General features: G+C 37.9%; 1 protein-coding gene across 2 annotated transcripts in view; it reads right to left on the bottom strand.

Annotated features, from left to right (window-relative positions):
- Positions 1-24,659, bottom strand: part of B3GLCT (beta 3-glucosyltransferase) — a 47,152-nt gene extending 22,493 nt beyond the window's left edge. Inside the window, exons 1-6 of one of the 2 annotated variants that reach the window (XM_042867798.1) lie at positions 24,524-24,659; positions 17,974-18,035; positions 15,292-15,331; positions 11,191-11,300; positions 5,808-5,884; positions 3,333-3,444 (exon numbers count right to left, since the gene is read on the bottom strand). In XM_042867798.1, the coding sequence (XP_042723732.1) occupies positions 3,333-3,444; positions 5,808-5,884; positions 11,191-11,300; positions 15,292-15,331; positions 17,974-18,035; positions 24,524-24,611 (489 nt within the window). In that variant the 5' untranslated portion in view covers positions 24,612-24,659. The remainder of the gene's footprint in view (positions 1-3,332; positions 3,445-5,807; positions 5,885-11,190; positions 11,301-15,291; positions 15,332-17,973; positions 18,036-24,523) is intronic. The other variant, XM_042867799.1, reaches the window with a different exon arrangement.
- Positions 24,660-26,494: the final 1,835 nt, after the last annotated feature.

Here is a 26,494-nt window from a genome sequence, read left to right as displayed (position 1 = left end):
AGTCTTGCCACATACATCAAGCCAAAACTATGGAATGCTGCCTGCTACAAGAACTCTATCTCTGCAAGGATCCTGTGGTGTGCCCAGCCTGTGGCTTGGCCCCACACAGCAGCTATGAGTTGAAGACAATAGAGTCAATCCTTAACAAGAATCCTGGCTTTCCAAGGGACCAATGCAAGTATAACATGGTTAGCACATGTATGCATGTGTGTGTGAGGTATTGAGTGCCTTCCCCCAGATTCTGCACACTTCCCTTCTCTACTTTGATCAATTAGTCTCAATAAAACCAAACTGAATATAGCTTGCACTTGACTAGTTACTTCTTAAGGCAACAAATGTTGTTTGCTTCCATAATCCTCATATGTTTCCTCAGGCTCGGTGCTGTTCAGGAAACAGTTGAAGAAACAGCCACATTTAAACTGACACTATCCAATAGATGAAAAATAGAAGGATGAAGACTTTTTCCACTAGTTTTTAAAAATCAGTTTCGTAGGAGATGCTAACTGGTTCTTATTTACTCTTCCTTTCATTTATGTCTTCAATCCTAACAGAGCCTGTTTTCTTATTCCTTCACTGGAAGGATTCAGTAGTGTTCAGTGGAATGATTTAAAAACAAAATGTTGGGAGATGAAAGAGAACAGGCAAACATTACTTTTTATGCACAGAGGTGACTGCCTAGAAAAAATTCAAAGTAATTCTTTAGAAGCTTTTATGCAAAAGAATTTTGAAACCTTCCAGAGTCCTGAAGATTTTGAAACATTCAAAACACAAGCACTCTTTGATTTCAGAAATAAGTAATAAATATTAATGTTTTCATGACAGTCATTCTGCTGTGCTACAAAGTGAAATCCTTTATCTTTACTCTAATTCAGTACTCTAATTCAGTTACATCATAACAATTTATTAATTTCAAAATAACCTTATTTTCCTCTCTATATAAAATACAGCATATTAAATGCACACATACACCCTTCTCAGGCTTTCACAGAGTATAGTTTCTAGCAAAATTAAGGCTCAAATAAACACAGTGAAGGCATTCCAGTTTAGTGCTCGGTTTGTTTGCTCACAACATTGCTTATTTACTAAACTGATACGCAGAACACGCCTTTACAAGATGAAATCAACTGTACGCTAAGGAACTCATAAAGTAACTTACACAAGGAATGAGAGGAATCAAATTGCATACAGTCAGGAAAGGTTGATTAAAGAAGAAAAAAGGATTTGTTGCAGTACAGATTATTAACAGCCAGATAACTAGTTGCAAAGCAACATGATTCCACCTTGTATCTACTTGCTCACAAGCACCATGACAACAGTGCCAAATTCATCTGCCCAAGACTTGTGCCTAAGACAGCAGACAGGTGATTTCAGCCTGTACATCCTTGCTCTGCCTTCTGAGTTGATAAGATTCTCCAATACAAACTGCTTATTTAGACATTTTACTATCAATACCTATTAAGTCATGCTGCTCATCAGCCCATCATTCTGCATGCCTTTGGGGCTGCAGCTTCTCATTCCATTAGGATGAAAGGAGAGGCAAATACAATTTGGTTTAACCTTGCTGTTGCTTCTCATTATGAAAGCACAGATTGAATCAATTGGCTGTGGAGCCTTAGTATCACCTTAGTATTAGTTGAGGTTGGAAGGGAGCCTTCTACTCAGGCAGGGACACCCAGGGCAGGATGCCCAGGCCCACATCCAAGCAGCTTTTTAAGATCCTCATGGAAGAGGATCCACATATTCCCTGCTCAACTTGTGCTTCATTATCTTCACACTAAGAAGTGTTTCCTTGTGTTCAGACACAGCTCATCATCTGAGTGCTGGCTTTGTGGTCTTTATGTAAATCAGATATTCCTCAACGTTTATTAGCTTTATTGCAGTTAGCAATGTCCTTGGTTATCAATACAGGTACTCTTACCATTCCTCCATGCTCTCTTATGGTGCTTCAACACATCTATTTTCATTCACATTCATATCACTCTCAATAGTTCTGTTACTAAACTCTACATATTGAGACTGAAAAGCTGCAGATTCATCAGCTATTCACACACCCCCTTTTGGACCTTTTATTGTGATTAATGTATACCAGCTTTTTATTATGCAGACTGCTGACATGGAAGAATGAATTATGAATGAGCTCACCCTAGTCTAGCTCATCTTAAGTTATGTAAACAATGGATATTATTTTATATAAGGAATTGGTTACGGACTGTCACACTAAAATGACCACTGCTCTGTACAAAAGCAGAACATTTTATTTTCATTTTAAAGCAGGGTAAAACATAACTTGCTGTTGTAAAAGGATTTGCACATACTGCATAGGAGATATTAAAACTGGCACGGAACAGCGTTTAGAACAGATCTTCTGTTTCTGTTCAGAAAACATCAATTAGGTGTTTTCTGAAACAGAAATAACTGGATATTCCAACAGCTTAAAAATACTCAATACGTCATTTTGAAAACTGTGTGTTTAGAAAGAGAAAGATATTTCAATTACTATTGTTACTACTTTAGGAAAGAATTGTATGAAGATATGATAAAGTCATAAGCCTGAAATAGAAGCAAATATTCTACACTGAGACCTGAAGCAGAGTTCAATACTCAGTCAAAGTAACAATAAGGAAGCAAAGCACATTTCTCAGAGCTTTTGGCTTCCTCTATTTCAGGCAAAAGGACATTAACATGTTTTTTCTTTTCTGAGCATTGAGAACTCTAAGTATTAGCAGCTTTCTTATTAGTTGGCTTATCAAATTTACTTTGCGCCTTGGTGACTGCATTTTTCATTTGTTCTGTAAGTCTTTTGTTGTTCTTCCTTTTCAAACATGTATGTTTTTCTCTCCTCTCACCACTAATACAGCTCAGAAGGAGAACGCAAATAAATATGATACCATATTAGATCAGAGACAGACTAGTTACAGTCATTCTACTTGATGATGATCAAAAATTATGACAGGAAAAGGGGAGGAGAACACAGCGTAGATTATATCCATCTTTTTACTGTTGCTACATCATTTCTGGGATACACACAAAGGCATTATTTTTTTCTGCTCAATTTTAGCAGTTTTTCAAAAGCTATACACGTTCTCATGGTTCTGCATGTTAAATACCTTGCTCGCTCTCAGCCTCAGCACCTGTTTGGACATGTATTTTCCAATGCCTGGAGCTGTAAGCCATAAAGCGGTGTTTAAAAATTCTTGTCAGTGTAGAATGTTTCATAACATGGAACTCCGTATTTCTGTACTTAAAAGTAAAATGATTCCTCCCCTCTGTTTCATCTAAAAATCTATTAAAGCGCATTAAAAGAAAGTTAAATATCTACTTTTTTACTTCACCTTAGAGGTGTCAAATCTTCTAAGTATTTCTAGCAGCTTTACAACTTGTATTCTTGTATCTTCTTCACAGAAGAAAATCCATGAGGAGTTCCTACCGTAGGCAACAGAGAAACTAACAAAAGAAATTATCATTTACTATGCTTTACTGGCTTATGAATTGAATGATAGATTCAATCCCCATTCCTCAAAAATAAGTACTTTGCAATTAAATATTCATTTACACACACATAACTGTTACTATTAACGTAGAATTACATACCTGAACACTGCAGTGAATGGATAAAGATACTGCCTCTGCTGCTACCTATTTTTATAGCACTAGTTATTCTAGAAAGAAAGGAACAGACATACATAAAGAATGCCTACTCAAAAAAAAAAAAAAGAAAGAAGTATATGCACTACTAGTACAGCCATCTATGAATTCAGAAGCATGTACACAGCAGTTCCAATTACCATCCCCTCTGTACCTCAGCTATCTCCCAAGGAGCCTTGCTATTGGGCATCTAACACTGCAACAAACCTGAAACTGCCTAATGACATCCTTTGTCATGACTGCTTGATATGATCATAACTGTCCCCAACTTAAGACATTCATTAGCTCTTTTAATACAGTTATACTACACAGATTGAAGGGATTCTCCACCTTCCTCAAAGCCAACACTAATCTTGATACTGATTTCCTTACTCCTTCAGGAAATTCTCATCTTTTATTTATCTGCTATCCTGTTTGAATTCTTCCACAATTTAACAAAAACTACCTTTCTTCTGTGTCTTGCAATGCTATTCACTGCTTTCTGTTTATGATACTCAATTTGCTTAACTATAATAATTAGAAGAACACATGATTCGTTTATCCTTTCAGTTTGCAAAAGCATATAATTGTCTTCTCACCACTGAAGTCCAGGGCAACGCTGTCATTCAGGCAACAAATAAATTATCATCAACTGGGAAAGCCTATTTAATTCAGCATTTCCAAGGGATTCCTTGTAAAACATGCCAAACGAGTACCTGAATGAGCATCTAATACCGTCATACTCTTAAATGTTCACAGTACTCAGTGCCCAGTAAAGACTGAAGGCTTTGATGCACAGATAGAACTTGCAAAATGGGTTGACCCCCTTGAATCTCTCCTCTTTCTCTTCTTTACGTCAAAAAAATCTAGGTGTTATTAGCCACAAAACACAAATGTATTTCTCATATGTGTTTGTTCTGTCAACAGTGGTATAAGAAACAGACACAATAAACTTGATATTCCAGAATTCTCTTTAAGATGAAAATCCTCCAATTAAGATTCTTTTTTCGATTCCTGATGAAATTTCTTTTACTTTATCACACAGAAGAGTATCTGTATTTTTGCTTTTAGGTTTTGCTCTCTTCTAAGAGCTATACGTGTAAACTTTTGCACTGGGACGTAATTCAAAAGAGGAGACATTAGGTCACTGAAAGAAGAGCTAAGAAAGGGAAAAAAAATAGATGACATAGTTGGAACATCATCTTCCAGTTTCTCAATTTACTTCAATTCTCCTTCTGCACCTTCTCACAATTTATATATACATTAAACATGGCCACTACATAATCACCATTTTCATATTTCTGCACATAAAGAAAGCAATGGAAAGCAGAAAAGAGAAGGGTGTGAAAATCCTGTCCTGTTATCAATCTGATGCAATGAAGGCACATCAGAGGAACAATAATATTAACTAAACTAAACCTCAAGAGGCTGCAGAATCACTGAAATTGCTTTTAAAGGCAATTTTTATGCAAGGTTTAAATTTCCCTAACTGCTCAGTTTTTAGCACCCTGAAGCTTCAGAACTTTCAGAAATAAAAGTCATTGCTTCCTGACTATTTGCAGCTTCCTACCACATAAATGCAGCAAGTCTTCCTCAGAGCAATTTGCATATGCTAAGAAAAGACATTTGAAATTCTGTCCTCCAACCATACTAAGATGAAAAAAAGCTTCTAAAAATACATTAAAACCTACATCTTTCCTCTGCAGACGAGTCTTACCTCTTCGGAACACAGTGAGCAACAAAAGATACAAACTAAATACAGATATTATTTACTACCTTTTTTTTCCTTTTTTTTAAATCCTCTTCATTCAGTCAAGTACTGAAAAGTCTAAGGTTCTGAAATACTTCTCACAGACCTTACACTGTGAGCAAATAGGAAAATATACACATTTTAAAATGGTTTTCTGTTGACTACTTTATTTTTCTAATAATTTTAAAACCCATAACTATTTGAGGCAGGTAGTTGTTCAGTTACATTATATTATTTCTTTGGTAGCTGGTATTATGTCTAGAACATACTCCTTTGATTTAATGAAGCTTAACAGAAAATTGCTTTGAAAAAAAAATAAGAAGAAGAAGCAAGTAAGTGAAAAGAGAAGTTAGCAGCTCTGATCTAAAAACTGTTGTTTTTGGAAAAAAAATCTTAAAAATATCTGAAAATAACCAGCATTGATTACACTTACTCTCTCATTAGTGGTAATATGGTCCATGCACCTTCATGCCTGTCCATCTGATGAATAAGCAGCACAGTTGGTAATTCCTTTAACGAAAATAAAAATACTCTTGTTAAACATAAATAATATACACTTCTTTTTCTGAAGCACCAATTAATCTTAAAATAATAGTAATAATAATAATAATAATAATAATAAAACTATTCTGGATTGCCTACTGGGTTCTTCATTACTTTTACCAGCATGCGGGCCTGCAGAATAAATGACTTTCAGTGTTTTGAAACAAGGTGACCTAAATGCTTCTTACAATTCATGATTTCCTAATTCTCTATTAGATACGAAGCTAATACGCTAGAAGTAAAATATTTTGCACAGACCCCATGTAATCAATTAAGGAACACATCATGCTCATCTCCTTATCATAAAACATCATGCTATGAAGGGAATACCTAGAGGCTTGAAATAAAGTGCAGAACACTTATGGCCAAATGTCACCTGTGGTATCAGCACACTGAGGGCTGCAACAGCTGCCACACACTACAGCTGCAAGTGCTGAATAAAAACTAAGCAATGCATGACTAAAGGAGTCAGGTCTCCAACCAATTTAAAAGCACTGACACAGCCTCCTGCTTTAAAATCACGTATGACATAAAATCACAGTATAAAATGCATCTTTAAAATAATTTAGTACTGCTTATACAATTACAGTAACAGGGATGCCAGTGACATGCTCAGTTTTCACAGTAAATCAGCAAGAGAGCTGGAAACATAAATTCTGATTCTTGAATCTAAAAATTAAAAATCATCCTCATCTCTACTTCTGTTCCATGCTCAGATGCCTGATTACCATTTTGAAAAAGCACCAGGCTTGCTTCAGACTTTATAAGCCATTTCAAAGGGTTCAGGAAAAGGCCACAGCAGTACTCAGTTTTCATAAATCAAGAGGAAAATGATGTGTATGCATCTGCCTTCAGATGGTCTTATATTAAAGGAAAGATGGAAGCATTTAGCCAATCACAAGAAGGTACCAACTGCAAATTAAAGCAAAGTGCTTCTGACTATAACTTGAGGTGCAAGGCACAGAGAAGAAAAAACTTCAATGAGACAGAAAGTAATGTTATTCATTTTCCTATTGTATATTATATTGCAGTCCTCAAAACACAACTTTGCTGCCAGCCAAGTGCACTTAAATGTACAACCAAAGCACTGATTCCTGAGTGCCCACATGCTACATCCAGCTACTCAGTGTCTGGGAAAACAGATGCAATAAATATTTGTATCTGAAAACACATTTTAGGCAGTTTATTGCATAAGGACTTATTTTACATCTAGTTTGTCATCAAAATAAAGATTTCTGCAACAATATATTTATCTGAAGGAACAATAATCATCACTGCAAGCTTTTCACGTGGGAAAGATGATGGTAGCCATTGCTTTTTTTTTATTTTATTTTAAAAAGCCATTCTTCAACAGTAACTGGAGTAAATTTCAGCATGCTTATTACAAGGTTGGAAATTGCTTGCATGCTGCCTAGAGTTCCAGCAATAGAAAATTAATAAGAAGTCTGCTGAGGTTTTTGTGATTCAAAAAGAATTTACTTGATTCAGCAGACATCAAGTTTTGTTTCATTTGCCTTATGGTCACAACACTACAATATTTCCCTCAAATGCTAGTACAGACAGGTCTCCTGCAGCAAACTGAAAAACAGTCACTCAAACACTCACTTATAAACTCAGTAGAGTTTATAAATATGTCTATGTTTTTCTCTACCATGAAATGCGTTGACATCAACATGTTTCCAATCTTGTAGATGAAAACTTGAATATCATTATTCAGACTACCAGGACATGAGAAGACTCACAAAAACCACTGAAACCGGGGGAGGATATATATATATATCACATATATATATATATACACACATAAATAAATAATCAAATATATAAAATATATATATAAAATATATAAAATATACATAATATAAAAATATAAAATATAAAATACACATATATAAAATCAAGTTCAAAACGTTTGCCTATTAATCTACAATCCACAAAAAGAAGGCTATAAACATAAACCATTTCTAACTAAATAGATTTTTATACTAGACTGGGCTTCACATTTCAAAGATCAAAAGGAAGTCTGGAGTCTTCCATTAACACTTGCTAGCAGAGGTGGCAACTGACTTTTTGAACTGGACAATATAAAAAGCTAATTAACTTCATTCTTGTAATTACTGAGTTTTGAACAATATTCAGAGGTCTTGCCCCCACGTTCAAATGAGTATCGTAATTCTTACAAAAAAAAGGACATATTTACTAGAAGAACTATAAGAAACATTCTAAGAATGAATGTGACAGGTACATTTTGTGACAGTGAAGGGTTTACTTGACATAGATAAATCCTTACAGCTGGAAGCCATTCATAGGAAGGAAATGGATCTATATGCTAACACTTGACCAAACCATAAAACAATTGATCTAATAACATTGGGAAATAAAATAATTTGAAGAGATGTATAAAACAGATCTGTTCTAATAAAAACAAGATTCATGTTGATATTGAGGAAAACCTACCCATAAGGACAAATTTTTCTACCGGGCAGGACTGAATGTAATACAACTCTTCACTTAAATATAATCCATTAAACCTCATTAAAACTACAAGATCTCAAAAGACTGACTAGTCTCAGCTGGAATAAGCTTCCATGGGATGGGAAGCCATTAAGAAGGGAGAGCAAGAGCAAAGCTTTTCAGAATAGAACCTAAAATTTGAGCAAGAAATCTGTATGTTGAAACAACAGAGGCAGTACAGATTGCACTGCATTGATGGCATTTATTTTAAAAGGTCTCAAGCAAATTAAGACTATATTCTTCTAAATATGCTGATTTTCTAAATGTACAGATTAAACAACTAAGTTGCAATGATCAGGAATTACGTCCATTAGATTTTATAACCACAGATTTACTATGCTTTATAGAGAAGTAAAACACTGAATAGTTCAGACCTACTTCAATACTCAACAATCATTCAAATATTCTAGCTGTAGAGTTTGACACAGGTCTGTAGGAAAGTATGCCTGTTCATTTGTGGAACACATTTAACAAGGAATAAAATGTGGAAAGTACTAACACAGCCCAAAGCAAATGGAAATAACTCTGAAAACTGTTTCCATGTTGTAGTATTTAGAATTTCTTTCAGGTGAGATGCAGATGTCCGAACTCATAGTGTATTGCAGAACAGAGAAATATTTAAGGACATTTTTGGACAACACAGCTTCACTTAGCTTCTCCCAAGAATCTGAAAACAGATGTGGAAGTAGAGTTAGTGAGAACTTTAGAAAATATTAATCCACCCATAAAAGGGCTGCATGTCCCACTGGTAAATTAAGAAACATAGAAAAGATACCTTCTATAAAACCTCTGAAAATTGTTTCCTGCAGACGACCAAAACGTGAGAAAGAGCAATTTAGAGACAGATCATTTCAGACAGGAATATGGTGAATACACATATTAAAATTCAAGCAAGCTATTCAGTCTCTTTTCCTCCCCTTCCTCAACACTTAAGCAAGGAAATATTTCAGTGCATTGAAACAGTGCAATGCTATTGTCAGTATAGCCTAGGCAATTAAAAGCAGCAGATTCTTAAAGCAGTTAAAGCCATACTCAACAGCAATTGGCAAATCAACAACAGATATTGTGGCCATGATTCAAAGGCACAGTAAAGCTGAGATAGGCACCAAGAGGCTTCACCAGGTTATAGAGGCAGATGCTACAAACAGATATGGTCAAAGAGAGCCGGAAACAGAAAAATAGAACCTTTTGGAAGCACGAACCTGTCAGATAACAAAGAAACAGAACTTCTGATGTGCAGACCAATGGCACAGGCCAGCTGGCATCTGATTATACATCGAATAATAGATAATAAATAAGCAATAACACAACAATAGGATGTTCCAAACATTTGTCACCTGTTCTTATCCTAGCCAAAACACTTAAAGACTCTGAACTGGAAACAAGTATGAAGAGACAATATGAACAAAAATTCAGTGAAGACATAAGTGACACAGGCATCGCCTCAAGCAGTGTGGAGGTGTTCTATGTACACTTCCACATTTATGAATGTACTTGTACCACTTAAACTGATATTAATAATCTCTACAGTGGTAGTTGAACTCAGAAACAGGCAGGTACTCTACAACAGGTTGCACAGGTATGTGTTCAAAAGAACCAGTCAAAATCTCAAACATTTCTATGAAATGGTACAAAATACATGATTTTGCTCAAGTGTAGCAAATCTAATGGTAAAAGCAAGTCTAATGGTAAAAATACTGCATGCTTCTGTAAAGCAGTTTATACATCCCATCATCCATTGCTGATATGAAAGTAAGTGCTATTCATTTTTACTTTTCAATACTATACAGCATCATTCTCAAAAATCTTTTTCTTACATTCTTGTTTTTTACTTTCCTGGTGAGGCCACATCTGGAGTATTGTGTCCAGTTCTGGGCTTCCCAGTTTAAAAAAGACAGGGATCTCCAAGAAGGAGCCCAGTGGAGGGTCACAAACATTATAAAGGGCCTGGAGCATCTCCCATGTGAGGAAAGGCTGAGTAACCTGGGTCTGTTCATCCTTGGGAAAAGAAGTCTGAGGGGAGACAGGGGAGATCTGATTAATGTTTATAAATATCTAAAGGGAGGTGGGAGGCAAATGGATGAGGCCAGGATCTTCTCAGTGGTGTGTAGTGAGAAGACAAGGAGCAATGGCCTGAAACTTGAACATAGGAAGTTCCGTACCAATATGGGAAGAATTCTTTACAGTAAGGATGGTGGAGCACTGGAACAGGCTGCCCAGAGAGGCTGTGGGGTCTCCTTCTATGGAGATATTCAAGACCTGCCTGGATGCCCAACTGTGCAACCTATAGTAGGGTGCTTGCTTTAGCAGGGGGGTTGGACTTGATGATCTCTAGAGGTCCCTTCCAACCCCTGCAATTCTGTGATGTTGCTGCTCTACTGCCACAATGCTACAGATGTGCAATAAAATTCTAACAGGATCTACATCACAGCATCTTCATTTGCTCTTAGTAAAATGATGTGCTTACCTAAAAATTATTCCAAGTATTGTCAAAGTGATTATGTTGTTCACTTCGTAAAGAAAGCACCTTAAAATTTCTACAAAAATGTATAGTTCAAATTAAAATTATTTAGTGATAAATTATGGTATTAAATCAGCGAATAATCATTGAAACAGTTTTTATACAAGCATACAGAAGACAACAACAGGAATACAGTAGGTCAGAAAAGGGTGAAATATAAAAGCTTTTCTTTCTTTCTTTTGCCAATACACAGAAGAAACATACATAACGAAATACAATCTGTATAATCTAAACGTACCTTTCCAAGATCTGCAGTCTGTTTTAAAATATCTCTTTTTAGATCTTCTGCTCTTTTGGAATGAAAGGAATTGCTTTGACTCTGGATGACAAAGATAATTTCTTTTAATTCTGTGAACCAGAAAATAAAAAGATTTCAAGATAAAAGTAGTTATTTTCAGTTTTGCTCCTGGGGCACTGAAAACCCAGGTATGTGTGGGGGAATTTATTATAAAGGAAGCAATTTCTTTAGTTACACAAATATTTCATGAAATAGTAAAAAGACATCATTTAACACACACACACAAATCTAAAACAGTCCCTTTAAAAGATTAACTTATAAAAAGCATGACATGAGGATGAGCTCTGAAGCAACAAAGAAACTTAAGCACACAATAATATTAGCCACGTTAGACCTATGACAGCACAAAGTTGTCAGCTAAATGTTTTTCTGCTTTTCCTCAATATCTTTTTCACTCCATTTAGTAATTTATTCTCCAAGATAAACACTGAAAGTATAAAATTGTGCAGACATCATAAGCACTGACATACAGCTACGCTTAGATTTCAGGTTTTTTTGCCCGTGTAGCATTCCCTCATACTCTGACTCACTCTATAAACTACTTAAAAAAACCTTCACAATAAAATCATATGAATACCAATTACTAACTAGCACTAAATCTACTGAATTACCTATGCAGAAATTAAAATCAGTGCAAAAGTTAAAATTACACTTAATTGATGCTACTGAGTGCCAAAGGGTTAAATCTACATGTAGAACATTAAGAATATCCCGAGACAAAAAGCAACAACTAGACAGTATACAATTACTGCTGTAGTATCAGAACACTTACAGATATGCAAACAGCTTAATTACCTTCAGTTTCACTTACAGTGCATTCAACAGCTGTGATATCCCACAGCAGAATTCTTTCTAAGAGTAATCTAACACCCAATTTTGTATTAGTGCTTGAAACCCACAGAAATAGTTCCCTCTCTACAGACACTTTTTCTAAGAGGAAATATATTACAGTATTAAAGTACCAGTGGAAAGCATGTATAATTTAAAACTGTTTATCGTACACATAAATTGTTTCTCAGGTTGAGAAGTAGTCAACCAAGCAAAACAAAGAGCAGAGTCTTTTGGAAGATTAGTAACCAGCAGTCTCTGATGCACTAGGTTTATTTCATTGTCTTCTTCTTTTGTTTTCCTAAGGCTTTTCCATATCTGGAAAATATCTTTGATGATCTCAAATGCTCTCTGATTGGAAAAGCAGGTTGAGTTCACAGAGGAAAAAAAAACGAAATTAGGAAGCAGGAAGGTTGAAACCTTCTGTGTCTTAATATAGCTATATCTCATTGCTGAGTGGAATGGAGTGTTAGCGAGCTTTTAACAACCCGTTATCAGCAACGTGCACTTTAGAGTATGCACTGACTCTGTGCAACATAGAATCATAGAATTCTTAGAGTTGGAAGGGACCTCTGAGGGCCATCTAGTCCAACTTCCCTGCAGTGAACGGGACGCCTGTTCCAACACTCAAGTTAAATGCTGCCTTGAGTTCCCAAAGAAACTGAAGTCAGTACAGTAGTTCCAATCAACATGCTGCTTACCCAATGATCTTTCCACTCCGCTGTCTTGACCCTATACTGTAATTAGCTCCACTGATTTTCAATACTAATGCCATCTACTTTATTGAAACAGTGATACGTATTCAATAAATGTGCTCAATTATCTACTCTGTCCACACACACCAACAAAATGTTATGTATGTTCTCAGAAATCATGATGTATATTAAACTCATGCAACTGCAAAATTTTCAGCAAGAAGTGTTACTCCCAGGATCCAACTATCACATTTCAGCATATGACAGATGAGTAATTGCTACACTTACTCAAAATAGTCTTACCTCCAGAACAGACTTGCTTTTGTTATTCAGATACACTAAAAACTGAAAATAGTGCTGGTCAGCTATGTAGGCTATCACTTGGGGTCAAATGTACCCACCACTGAAGTACCTATATGCCCATCTGATGGGCAAAACTTTTTGCCAAGGTGTGGCAATGGTGATGCAACACTGGCAGTGGTCTTATGGTTGGGCTGTAACACATCTGTGCAAGAAGCTCACGGAGCACCAGCCAATCCAGAAAGCAGCATCACATGCTGACCATGAGAACACAAAGTTCAACCATATTACACACTTGTCTTCTCAGTGACTAAAACATCAGTATTTTGATACTTGTCTGCAAAGTCTAGGCTAAGGACATTTCCAAAGACCTTTAACATCTCTGAAAGGAAGACTATAGATAGTAACTTTGCTTCCTTGGCACAAAAGGTAGAGCTTATTTATAAGAAAACAGAATTTTCTTGTACAACAGTTTGAAAAAGATGAATGAAAAAATCACAGAAGTTAAGAACCATCAAGAAAAAAAAAACAATGTCCCAAGTCCTTTTATTTTACAGTATCCACAGAACTGCTTGACAACATACAAATTAGAAAAAAACCTCTCTTAGGAAGAGGTAGGGTCTCCATTTAAAAAAGATAGAGAACACAGGTAATGATGCATCAAGTCCATCAAGTCCAGCTTATTGTCTTCAACAGCAATGATAAGAAACATGATGTGGGAAGAGTGCACAATCTTCACTTACACAGTGCTGCTCGTACCCTACCAGCATGCACAACTACTGCATTAGGAAATGCTGGAAGATAAATAACTGGCTGCTTCTCTTTCCATCTCTTTACAGATTTGTCCTTAATTGAAACTACCAATATTGTCTGCTTCCACAACCTACTGTTGCAACACATACCTAAAATTTGTTACCTAATACATAAAATACCTTCGTCTGCTTTTAAGCAAAACAAAATGAAACAACCACAACAAAAAAACCAACAAACCACAGATGATAGTAGATACATCACTAATGCTTTATTATAGTCCTTTTAAGTATAAGTTTCCTAAGAAATGGCATTACATAAAAAGCTGTGAAAACACAGATTATATTAAAAGTTATGGCAAAAGCAAAAACAAAACAAAACAAAAAAAGCCTGTCAATGCATCCCTGGATGTTTTATGAAGTGAGACAGAAGAAGTCTGTAAGGAGTGATAAAAAACCACAATGAGAACCAAACGGCAACAACCTGGCTGTGTGGCTGTGCTATGAGATTTAACCGAAAGAGACAAAAGAGCATAGAGAAATAGGAAAGGGATTTTGTCGGACACCACATAAGGAAAGGCAATCTGAAAAACAGAATAAAAAACCTTCTATTAAAAGGCCCTGACTTTTCAATGTAAAATGGGAGATCACTGGGATAAAGGATTTAATTATTTTCCATGTAGTTATCTGCACTAGGGACACCGCTTGGAATCAAATCCAAAGAAGTCCAACACAAAACCAACCAACCAAAAAACCCAAAACTTCTCAGTACCATTAAGAGTTCTATTACCAACTCCAGTACAAGCATGATAAATGTTCCTGGTGGTCATCTTTGATGTCAGAATGAACTCCCAAATTCTCAGAAGCTGCTACAACAGAAACGTGATCAAACAAGATCATCTAGGCGTTCAACCTTGCATGAGTGAGAAGTACCACTGCAGTTCAAATTTATTTCACTATTCAGAATGCTGTTAGTGTTTGACATCTTTCTTTAAAACTTGCTTCTGGTTGTAACAAGTAATTTGTAGTGGTTCCAGTTACTACAATTACCATGAGAACCTGGCAGATTTCATAGCACTCAGTTTCATATCACATTTTTAGCATGAAAATTGATTTTAAAAAACCTGTGTACTACACAAAGTTATGCATGAATTTCATAGTGCAAGTGCACATTTTGAGAAAATAAACTTAACTGCACTAAAATTTCAAATACAAATGCAGATCAAGAAGCATATGTCTGATGAGGCTGTGCAAGTGAGGAAAAACATATTTGGGAATCAGCAACTCACTAATAATGCTGTTGAGCATTTAGTCACTGTTCACAGTTACTTTTCAAAGCATGGCTGAATTTTATTTATTTTATTTATACAAAAAAGACAGCCACATTAAAAACAGACCGAAAAAACAAATGGGATGCATGAACTTCAGTACTGGCTTAGAACAAGTTTGCACAAAACAATTTTACTTACCCTTGTTCCTTTTACTCACTGTTCCACGTTTTTCAGACTTCTAGAAGAGGAAAAGCAGAAAAAAATAGTGAGAGAACTCTTATCCATGACTCAGTTTATATTGGAGCTTTTAACACTAACAATTTCAGCTTTTTTTTTTTAATGTGTATATATATACACATTAAATAATATGTGTATACACATAATTATATATGTATATATATATATCTTTTGTGATCAAAGCACAAAGTTTGGAATAAGAAACTGTACAATATATACATGTGTGTATAAAAAAACACTTCTACTCATGTGTGATGCACTATCAAACATCCATCGAAGCATCACTCTTCAGAAAAACCCAAACAGCAATTTATGTCAAAACAGTAAATATGAAAAGGTTGGGATTTACTCAGGTCAGGCATTACATACTGGTCCATTTGTCACACAATTTTAATAGTGTTTAAGGACTGGCAACATTGGCATTGCCCTTGTATCAGAAACTGGGAAACAAAGACATAAAAAATATCTCTAGAGTACATTGAGCTTCTCAGTAACACTGGGTAGAAACGTATTGTTTAAGAACTGATGACTTGGGGGAGAAATATCAGACTAGAGAAATAGCTTTACACTTCCTACAGAAATTGTAGGAAGGAGAGTCTCCTTTTATTGCCTTCCTGTGCCTTCCTGCTAGCACCTCAGTGCTTCTGTTCGTCTGAATGTGAAACCAAAACTGTCTTTATTAATTGCATAAGGATGTTCTTAAGATTTATCTTAGTTCAAGTGTTTTGAGTCCTTCACATAGAGAAATATTGTACTTAGCACTCTCCAGGAGTAAGCCTTAATAAAGTTTTCCTATCCTTGTGACAATTACTGTTTAGAAGCTTGTTTTTTCTTTTTTTTTTTTTAATGCCAATCCATTTAACCCTTTTAGTTCTGCTTGCATCAGATGATTTTTCCTTTGTCCAGATCTGATTTTACACTGATATATAATCAGAAAAGCAACTACATACACATTGTAATCTATGAGCAGAGCAGTAACTAAGGTAACATACAAACCAAAGTAAATTTCTCAGATTACCTCCCAGAAAAGACATAGGAGAAAAAAAAAAAAAACAAAAAAAAATTGCTCCCTCAGCAACACACAGCAACAGAATCCAGGCCAGAGCAAACTGAAAGTCTGGTCATCTCTGGAAGCCATGAGGTAAACTTACTATACATAGGACTTACACACATTCCACTCTGAAATAAAAAAGTAACAATCCAATCCCTCGCAGTTGGGTTCAGAAAGGCCTTTCATTCTAAGCACGGAAATCTATGTATTCAAATGAGTCAGCATTAAAATAATTAATTACATAAATTTATACGCCAGACACACATTAGACACCAAATGCTACTGAAAGACCCTAAGCACCCTTAACATTTTATTCAAGTGGTAATTACACCTTAATGTTGAATTGAGGCAACCAGTAGAAATCCAAGTCACTTTCACAATTCTCACCCTTCCAGATGCGTTTTCCCTAGTATGCAGCTCCTCTCAAACTGGAATGAGAAGCATTGGCATTTCACAGAGAGAAACATGTAAGTAATGAAAACAGGATTACGTTATCCAGGCTCTCAGATATATGATAGCAGATCATGAATTTGCAATGGGGATCTTTTTAAGTCATGTAAACTACTGTAGATTCAGCAATCATCATTAAGAGCAAATTTAAAAACACATCCCTGACCATACTACTATTGCATTTGATGCAAGATCAAATTTAGGTCAAATCTAGATTTAAATGGCTTTTCTAGATTCTAACTTTTTATTAGTTCCACTATTTCTGATTTTTCCTCTTTAAATCTTGTTTATGTATACACACATCTGCTACAAATGTACACATGTGCATATGTGTATTTTATACATATAAAAACTTGTATGTAGAAGCTTGTTAAAGGAATGCACGCACACACAATTCCCCTTAAGCTCTTCAACTGAACAGTAGGACTACTTCTGACTATTCATTCTTCTAATCTATTAATCTAAAATTTCATATGCAAGCTTTACTTAAGATGCAATATGGGTAGCAAAAAGTCATTCAGCCAATTGGACAGCCATATTCCTTTCACTGCACAGCATATTTAACAAAAATGGAGAAGAAAGGAAAACCATCCCTGAAGTAATAACAGTTACGTGTTCAAAATGATTCTAGTTAGAGGAAACAGCACTATCTGCCTGTAGAAGCTACACAAAACAGCAAAGTTTGGTTGGATGTGTTTTTTTTTTTACCTACAATTTTCTAATGGACTCCTCTGCTGATCTTGGAAAAACAAAATAACTTTTCTCAATTATTATTCTGTTCCACATCATCACAAATAAAAAACAAACAACCTAATTATCTTAACAAAAATGTCAACATAAATCAGAAAACGCAATGTCAGGAAGAATCAAAGGTGGTAAGTTTATTCCAGTAGTACTGAGAGTCCATGAGATAAGATGCTAGCAGTGCTGGAAGACTAGTGTAACATATACAATGTGTGTCCCACAAAAAGTATCTTAAGAAGTCTGACACACCAGAAGGATGTCAAGCGGCAGTTCATATCACTGAAGTTACTGATCAAACTAATCCATGTCATGGATGTAAACTTTTTTGCTCTGCACATTTATAGATGAATTTATAACGGCTGTAATATGTTTCTGCTTTGGCAATTAAAATCTATTACCTGCAGCACTGGTACTTCAGCTTTATCTTCTGCATCTTCAAGAACTGCACTTAACGCAAAACCTGAAAGAAAAAGCAGACATTTTTTTTCAAATTATAGGAGCTTGTTTTCATACGTGACAAAGCTCTGAAGCAAAATTATTATTGTTATTATTATTATTATTTTTACATTAAATGATACTATTTTGATGATAACCTTAATGAATATTCTGTAAGAATCTGTGTTTTTAATACCTGGCAATTCTATTCCTATGCATCGTTAGGAAAAGAAGTCACTCTGATGTGAAGCCAATTTATCTTGGTTAGGTAAATCCCATATAAAAAAAAAGAAAAAACACATCTGTTCAGTTCAGTCATTCATTCACCTAACACCAGCATAATGTGCTGTCACACGGAGGAATCTGTATTCCTCTGTCTTTAGGCTGAAGTTCATATTATCAAAATGGAATCACAGATACGATATCACTGAGGTAAAACTGTGTCAAATTTGAAGATGGTTATTTTGCATCTTGAATGCTCTCTCTGAACAAGTTCAGCTGCTGATGTCTCAAGATCCAAACAAATATTTAAAAGAGACCCAAAAGAGCTAATTTACACAAACCTAGTATCATCTAAAACCTTTCATACTGACACCACCCTGTGCATATATTTTTGGATTGCATTAGACAAAAAATCGTAAGAAAAGGTTTTATAATTTTTTGGTTCCTTTCCTGCTGATGCAGTCTCAGCAATTTGTCTCAGTTTGCTCATTTGCAAAGCAGTAATTCTATTTTAAATAAGAAAACCTAAGATTCTTCATAAGGATTCTTTTTCTTAAACTTACTAAAGATACGCAAATTAACGCTAATCGCCATCACTTGAAAGGAACTAAAGGTCCTATTAATCATGATCAAGTACATAATTATCTTAAAAACTGAGAAAAACACAGCACGTTAAAACAAAGTGCTACACTGCAGTTTTAAATTATTTACCATTTGAAACTGATTTCAAAGTGAATTACTAGCAAATCTCAATTCCTTAGACTGCAAAACAGAAACATAGGAAAGGGAGAAGTTGTTCAAAGCCTGTGATGCTCCATCTCTGGTTACCTACAAGACTCTGCTCTTCCAACCGGGGACTGAATTTCATTAAATACCTTGGAGTTGTGTAATATGGTAGACTTGCATTAACCACAGGCAAATTTCAAGACAACATCTAGCCAGGAAGAAGAAAACAGTGTACAAATAGGGGCTGTGTGTGTCAAAATATTCATGGAATATTTTGTACTTCTATTTCAAAAGGGCACAGCAAATATTTCAATCTTACTATTATACCCCTTGCTGACAGCATGGTCATCACCTTCCCTCACACAAAGCAGATCCACATGTTCTACTAGACACAATCCGAATTACAAGAACAAAACAAAACACCCTTATTTTGGGAAATGTACTGATTACACAATATTAGCATGAAGAATAATCACCCCATAAATTTGGCTTATTTGCAGAGCTGCACATAAGCAGAATTTTCACAACATTCAGGTTTTATTACATATCTGAGGCATGGCATACAGAGACCTGAAACAGCCATGATTGACAGGAGATGCTGCCTCTCACCATAATATTAAATAACCCATGTCACACAGCTTCTAGAGTTTATAAAATATTAATGTCCTCTATCCTTGAAACAGAACAAACAATATTCAGATAACCCTGAAAAAAAAGAGCTATTCCTATTATTTTTTGAGAGCCCATAATTGTAAGAAAAGGTTCCTTTTCTTATTTTAACAACCAACTTCATCTTTGCATCACAGATCCACTGAATACCTGAGGTTGGAGAGGACCTCCAATGATCACACAGTCCAACTGCACCAGTCGAAGCACGATAAACTGGAATAGACTGTCCATTATCTACTAACATTATCTACTAACAGTATTTCCTAGGACACAGATAAATAATAAAAAACTTATTGTCCTTCATGTGTTTGGAAATGGTTCCTGGGATTATTTGCTCCATCCCTTTCACTAAAGCAACACAGATTCTTGACCTTCTTCAAGACAAGCATGATATCTGCTCTCTTCTAGTCAAGAAGTGGCCATCTATCCAGAGCTGCCATGCAGTGAGAATGTCAAGCTCTGTCAGCATTAGCAGATGCCTCCCACCACACCCCATGATTTCTGTATGTTCCATTTGCTTATATATTCCCCTAAACTGGTACTTCTCCTTAAGTCTCCCTTGCTCCAGACCCTCCCACAAGTTTTATCACAGCCCTGGCACTGCTAACAGAAGGTCTTAACAGTAGAGACCAAGGAGAAGAAGATTTTGAGTTCCTCATTCTCTTCCACACCCATTCTCACCATTTCACATCACCCATTCAGTAGCAAGCCCACTTTTTCCCTATTGTCACTTTTGCTGTGGATACACTGTAGAAGCCCTTCTTGTCTTCCACACCCTTCACCTTCAGCTGGGCTTTTGCCTTCCTAAGCAAATCACTGCACACACAGCGTCCCTATATTCCCATGGTGACCTGACCTTATTTCTACCTCTTGCACAGTTCCTTTTTGAGTTTTACCAGGAACTTTCTCATCCATGTGGGCTTCTTGCCATCTCTGTCTGCCACCCTGTATGTGGGAATGGACCACTCTTGAGCTTGCAGCAGGTGAACCTTGGAAATCAACCAGCAGTCCTGGACCACTTCCCACATCCATCTTTCTGTACTGTTGAAGGGGCAACAGAACGAATAAGCCTGGCTAAAAATGTTTTTGGCTGTAGCTGTCCTTACATATAAGGAAATGTCAACACTGATACATACCATTTATTAAGCTGAAATCTGACAGTGATGAAGGTTCCGTTTCTCCATGTGCCATTATTCTTACTCTCAGTGGTTCCAGACACACAGCTTCCCACTCTTTTCCAATGTATAAACATATTGAAACGATTCTTTATCTTTTATGTTAAATGTAAGAGTACATGTAATTTTTTCCCAAGCTGATACATTTTGAAGATGAGACAAGAACTGTTCTGATTATTTTTAAACTACTGAGGAACCATTCACTGATCAGACTGCCACCATGAAGCCTCAGGATTCTTCAACAGCAACTACACTTTTCATTCTGGCAGAGCATATGATTTTATTTAGCAATGAGTTTGCCACAGTCCCTCTACAACCTTATCAGCAAATCCATTATGCTCACACAATATAATTTAATATGAGCAAAGCAGTCTTCAGAACTACACAGGTAAGCACCTGTGGGGTAACAAGTCTACCAAGATGAAGTGTTCTGGCTACGCAATCTGATCTATCAGCCTGGAAAGAACTATCCTCTTCCAGAGATTTACTAGAAAAAGGGTGAAGTGTAAACAAGATTCTTAAGACCAGCTGGTGTAATGCTTACCAACACAGGTAGTCTGGAAACACAGTGCCTAGGAGTCAATGACCCTCTCTAAGACAAATCCATCCACCCACTTTCCAATCCCAACTACATGCATGCAGGCAGTACCACACTAACTTGTGTAACACACAAACTGCAAACACTGTGGAAAGCATGTTTTCTCATTTTGCATACATTACACAAGCACAAGGAGTGACAACCTATGTCTGGGAGATTTGAGATGCCATGTTAAAAAAAAAACAAAACAACACAACAAAACAGTAACTTTTCCAAATATCACTACTAGTTCAGAAAAACGGGTATTTCTTTCAGCACAGACTTCCCTATGAAGGGCACCAATCTCTGCAGCTGCAGGTTTGTCTGCCAAAGTCAGAACGTCCTCCAATCCCTTTGAGTTTGTTGGTGCAAGACAAACCTCAAGTGGGCCACTGACTTATCCAAGAGCATACAAAATCTATTAACAAGAAGAAACTGATTACCTGGTAAAAGTTCAGACTCTGTGGCCACCACCGCAATGAAAAAGGCTACGGTATAAACTGTACAACTGCTCACAAGCAAAGCTATCTGAGGAGAACAAAACAAATCAGCAAGACACTGAGTATCGCAAGGTTGTATTTCTCACTTGGCAATTTAATGCACTGTGCACACTGATGTCTGTTAGCACACACAGCTATTCATACTGGCAAAAGCAGCCAGAAGCTGAACATGTCAACTGCCAGTTGCTCATGAACTGAGGCAAAGTAAGAAAGCAAAGAAATTTTAGGCAGATTTTAAAGCTCTTTCTTTTCATCAATCTTATATTTATTTCCTTTGGAAGTAGGGATAAAATCAACTGAAAAAGCTGGACAACATTTCTGAATCAATTTCCACAAAAACTAGAAGTTTAATCAGAGAATGAAATATAAGCAGCTTCAATTGCGAATTACTGTTCTCAACTGTCCCATTACTTCAGCTGGAATTTTGGTGAGTTAGGAGACTTGTTTATGGCACTATAATGGGGGGCGGGGGGAAGATGAAAGGAAGAAAAAATCCAACCGTTTGTTGTTCAGCAGCTGAACTGCAGGAATATGTGCCAACAACTAGGAAAGTGCAAGTAAGTATTGTAGCACTAAAATGCAATACATTGTGTAACTATAATGTTACAAAATCATATTATAAATGCAGAAGTAATCTCCTTTTTCAGCACAGTGCCCCTTTAAGCATAAGCAGTTTTCAGGTATCTACGATTATATATGGAAAAGATGTTAAAAACGGAGTTATTTCCTTTGATTCCATAGACAAAATCCATTTCAGCACAAAGACCACGTGCCTGGCATCTTCCTCTTTGATGGTTTGATTCAGGTCTGTCCGAACCCAGAGTCATTCCAACCATCCCACCAGGCTGTGGGTTGACTTAAATGAGCTACAGAGATACGATTTTATGACTTCTATACAACAAATGTTCCACTGGAACAGGATGCCCAAGAAGGTTGTGGATGCTCCATCCCTGGAGGCATTCAAGGCCAGGCTGGATGTGGCTCTGGGCAGCCTGGTCTGGTGGTTGGCAACCCTGCACATAGCAGGGGGTTGAAACTAGATGATTATTGTGGTCCTTTTCAACCCAGGCCATTTATATGATTCTACAGAAATCACAGTAACAACCTGCAGTCAAATATGTTGTGCTCAATAAACAGAATACTTAAAACATTCTCCCTGCACTTCAAATTATAATTTAATGAAAAGCCTATTTTTGTTTTGTTTGGGGGTTCATGGTTTCCCCATGCCTTAATTTTCAAAGAACATAAGTCTACCAATTGACATGATTCCAGAGAAAATCTGCACTGCCACTGTTAGTCAAAGAGATAGGATCTTCCACAATTAGACAGCACAAGAGCCTTAGGAGGCAAAATAAATTAGCTACGTGCATTTACATGCAAGTTTTTGTAACACTTCTTCATTGATGCTGCCTTAACAACATCAAAGACCCTGATGGAGCCAGGTAAAGTGAAGACTAGAGAGAAAGCAAGGGGAGGGAGTAGAGGAGGTGATGCAACAAATATCCACATCTGAAGCCTTTCATAAAATAAAAGCAACTCAATTTGTTTTTTTACTGTATTTCTTTAAGCTCATGAAGAAGGCAGCTGAATTCATCACTGTGAACCACTGAAAAGCCAGTGAGCACTGCATACACATGTATCATTATAAAAGGTGACCAAGAAAAGCTGTGAAAGAAAAGGCATCATCACTATTCCTTCCAATTGTCTGAATACTATACAAACAAAATCATCTGAATACATTTTCCCGTTCTGCAAGCTGCCACCTGCAAGCTGGATTTTCTACAACGGCTTAACTGCTAACAGACACGCTGCTTCTCTTCTGTGAAATGCAGTCCAAATTATTACTTTTCCATGGACAAAGTTGATAGTTTTGCAAATTTGCCAGCTGAAAAACATATGGTATTTATTAAAGGGAGAATTTGAAAATTAAGTATTTTTAAAGCAGAGGAAAGCCCTGACACTACAAAAAAGCTTCAGGTGGATGGATTTTATAATAAGATCAACTAAAGCAAGAATCCAAGCTGTTAGACTTCTGCCTTCTAGCTGTAAGTATCCACAAAAAACACATCTATACATAAATGCACAGGGAAAATTGAAGCTGCTGTCCTCTGACAGTCAGAAGTTATGTGTGCTATAGCACCGGAGCAAAACTACTTGCTCTAAGAGTGAGATGCAGCGTTAGGAAGAGCAATAAGGTATCAGGACTCCAAAACTCAGTCTGCGTGGGTAAAACGAAAAATGTTTTGCAGCCAAAAAGCCAAACATCACCCTTTACTTTGCTGGAAAACGGATGTGCCGGTACGAAGCTTTATTTTTCCTTCACGTTGACACTGAACCGCGCGGCGTTCCCCCACCGCCCGCTCTCGGCGCTATCTCCAACACGAGGACGAGCGGCCCCGCGGCGCTTCCGAAGCCAACCCGTAGCACGGGCAGACGGGTGCCGCTCCCACGCCCGGCCCACAACAAAGTTCAGGGGAAGGGGCACCTCCTCCACACGGGGCGGGACGACGGGGCAAGGAAGCCGCCGCGACTCCGCCATGTCCCCCGCGTCCGGCTGCGTCCCGCGCCCCTTTCTCGCTTCCGCGCCCCGGCTTCCCTCCCTTCGCCCCGCCGCGCCGTCCCGCCTAGGGCCCCGCACACTCACCCCGGGTGCGGAGCGGCGGGAGGAGGAAGAAGATGTGGGCGCAAGCGGCCAAAAGGAGCCAGCGGCTGCGGCCGGGATCCCGAGACATCTTGGCGAGGGCCGCCGAGCCGCTCGGGGCGGAGGGAGGAGGAGCGGGGCGCGGAGCGCCCGCTGCCCGCCTCTGCCGCAGGAGCGCGGGCGAGCGGCCTCCGGCGGGTGGCGGTACCGCCGCCAGCTCCCTCCTCCCCTCCCACCCCCACCAGGGCCCGGCAGGACCGGGCGCCAGCGCCGGGAGGAGGCGAAGGGGAGGCGGAGTGCGGCCGCGGCGCCCTCTGGCGGGCTACAGTGGATCCGCCTCGCTAACGAATCGCTAACAAATCCCCGTTCAGGGTTACGGGCTGAATACCCGACACGGAAACCTAAACCCCTCCTAGTAAGTATAGCTTCCCATAGCCATCGTCAAACGTCAAGCATCTGTTACCAAAAGCAGTTCATGGTGTCTTTAATTCTTAGTGCTACATTAAGAAACTGGAAAATTTCCATAGAAAATCCTCCAAAAAGGCTTGTTTGTTAAACAAAATGTTTATGTTTTTTTAATTATTATTAGCTTCATCTCTCATTAACAAATCTAAATCTCAATCAAACGATATTCAGCACTCATAGAGGATCATGGTCCAAATTAGCAAGTTGCCCGATACATCTCTAAAACAAACCTCATGCCATTACCAAACAGGAGCAGAGTGATGGAACAGGCTGCCTGCAGGTGGTGGAGTCTCCTTCTCCAGAGATATTGAAAACCCACCTGGATGCCTTCCTGTGCAACCTGCAGCAGTGAACCTGCTGGGCTGGGCTGGGTGATCTCCAGAGGTCCCTTCCGACACCTACAACTGTGATTCTGTAAACCTTCAGGCAGCCATTTCATAATTATCCATGTAACAAGATGGCTCTTGCACTGTCCTCACCAGGAACAGACCTCCAGTCATATATCGAATATGCAAGGCCTTGGGGCTGCTGCCAGTCAGTATTGCTCCACATGCACTTTCTCGACCTGCCTGCACCGCTATTTCATTTTGTTTCACTGAGACAGCCTTTCCTAATAGAACAAGTGCCCAAGACCAATTTTACAATTGCCTATCTTTGTTCAGCTGCAGATCAATGAAGAAAGATAAAAAATATCGAAACTTGTTCACAAACAAAAAATGACCCCCTGCGGATTGTGGAGTGAGGATAAAGAAGCCACCAGCACAAACATATTCCTGTGAAGAACTCCACAGGCTGACAGCTTGCTGGACAAGCCTCCCATCAGAAAGGAACTGCCAGCCTTCAGACCCAGAGGAGCAACAGAAAGGTGAGCTTAACAGTAGGAAAAGGAGTAGAGAACAAGCAGTGTTATTTCTCCTTCTGTAACAATCAGATTTGTAATAATAATGATAAGATTATTTGCATTTCATTTATACTAAACAAGAAATGATTGGCTTCACTTACATGTAAGGCATGGTTTCTCTTTGCCTTCAAACACAATTTTGAGTGTGACACCCAGTGCCTCTAGGGAGAAGTCTGAGGGGAAACCTCATGGCAGCACACAGCTCCTCAGAGGGAGCAGAGGGACAGCGCTGATCTCCGCTCTGGTGACAGCGACTGGAACAAGGATACATGGAGCAGCGTCAGGAGGGGCAGCTGGGGGTCAGGGAAAAGTTTTTCACCAGATGGTGGTGGGCATGGAACGGGCTGCCCAGGGCAGTGGGCACAGCCCCGAGCTGCCAGAGCTCAGGGAGCGCTTGAACAACATAGAAATTGGATTTGGGGTGGTTCTTTTTGGAGCCAGGAGCCAGACCCAGTGATCTTCTTGGGTCCGTGCTAACTTGGGACATTATGATTCTAAGAAATATTTCTCATACTGGGTACTTACAGTCATGAATTCCAGTCAGGTGTGTGTATACACATTTTCCTATCAAATACAGAAGATTTCCATCACTCACACTCCCCTCCTAC

The sequence above is a fragment of the Lagopus leucura genome, unplaced genomic scaffold (genome assembly GCF_019238085.1).
Source record: "Lagopus leucura isolate 7727_CA_CO unplaced genomic scaffold, USGS_WTPT01 Super-Scaffold_100001, whole genome shotgun sequence".
Classification (NCBI taxonomy): domain Eukaryota; kingdom Metazoa; phylum Chordata; class Aves; order Galliformes; family Phasianidae; genus Lagopus; species Lagopus leucura.
This window is presented reverse-complemented; position numbering and strand designations above follow the sequence as displayed.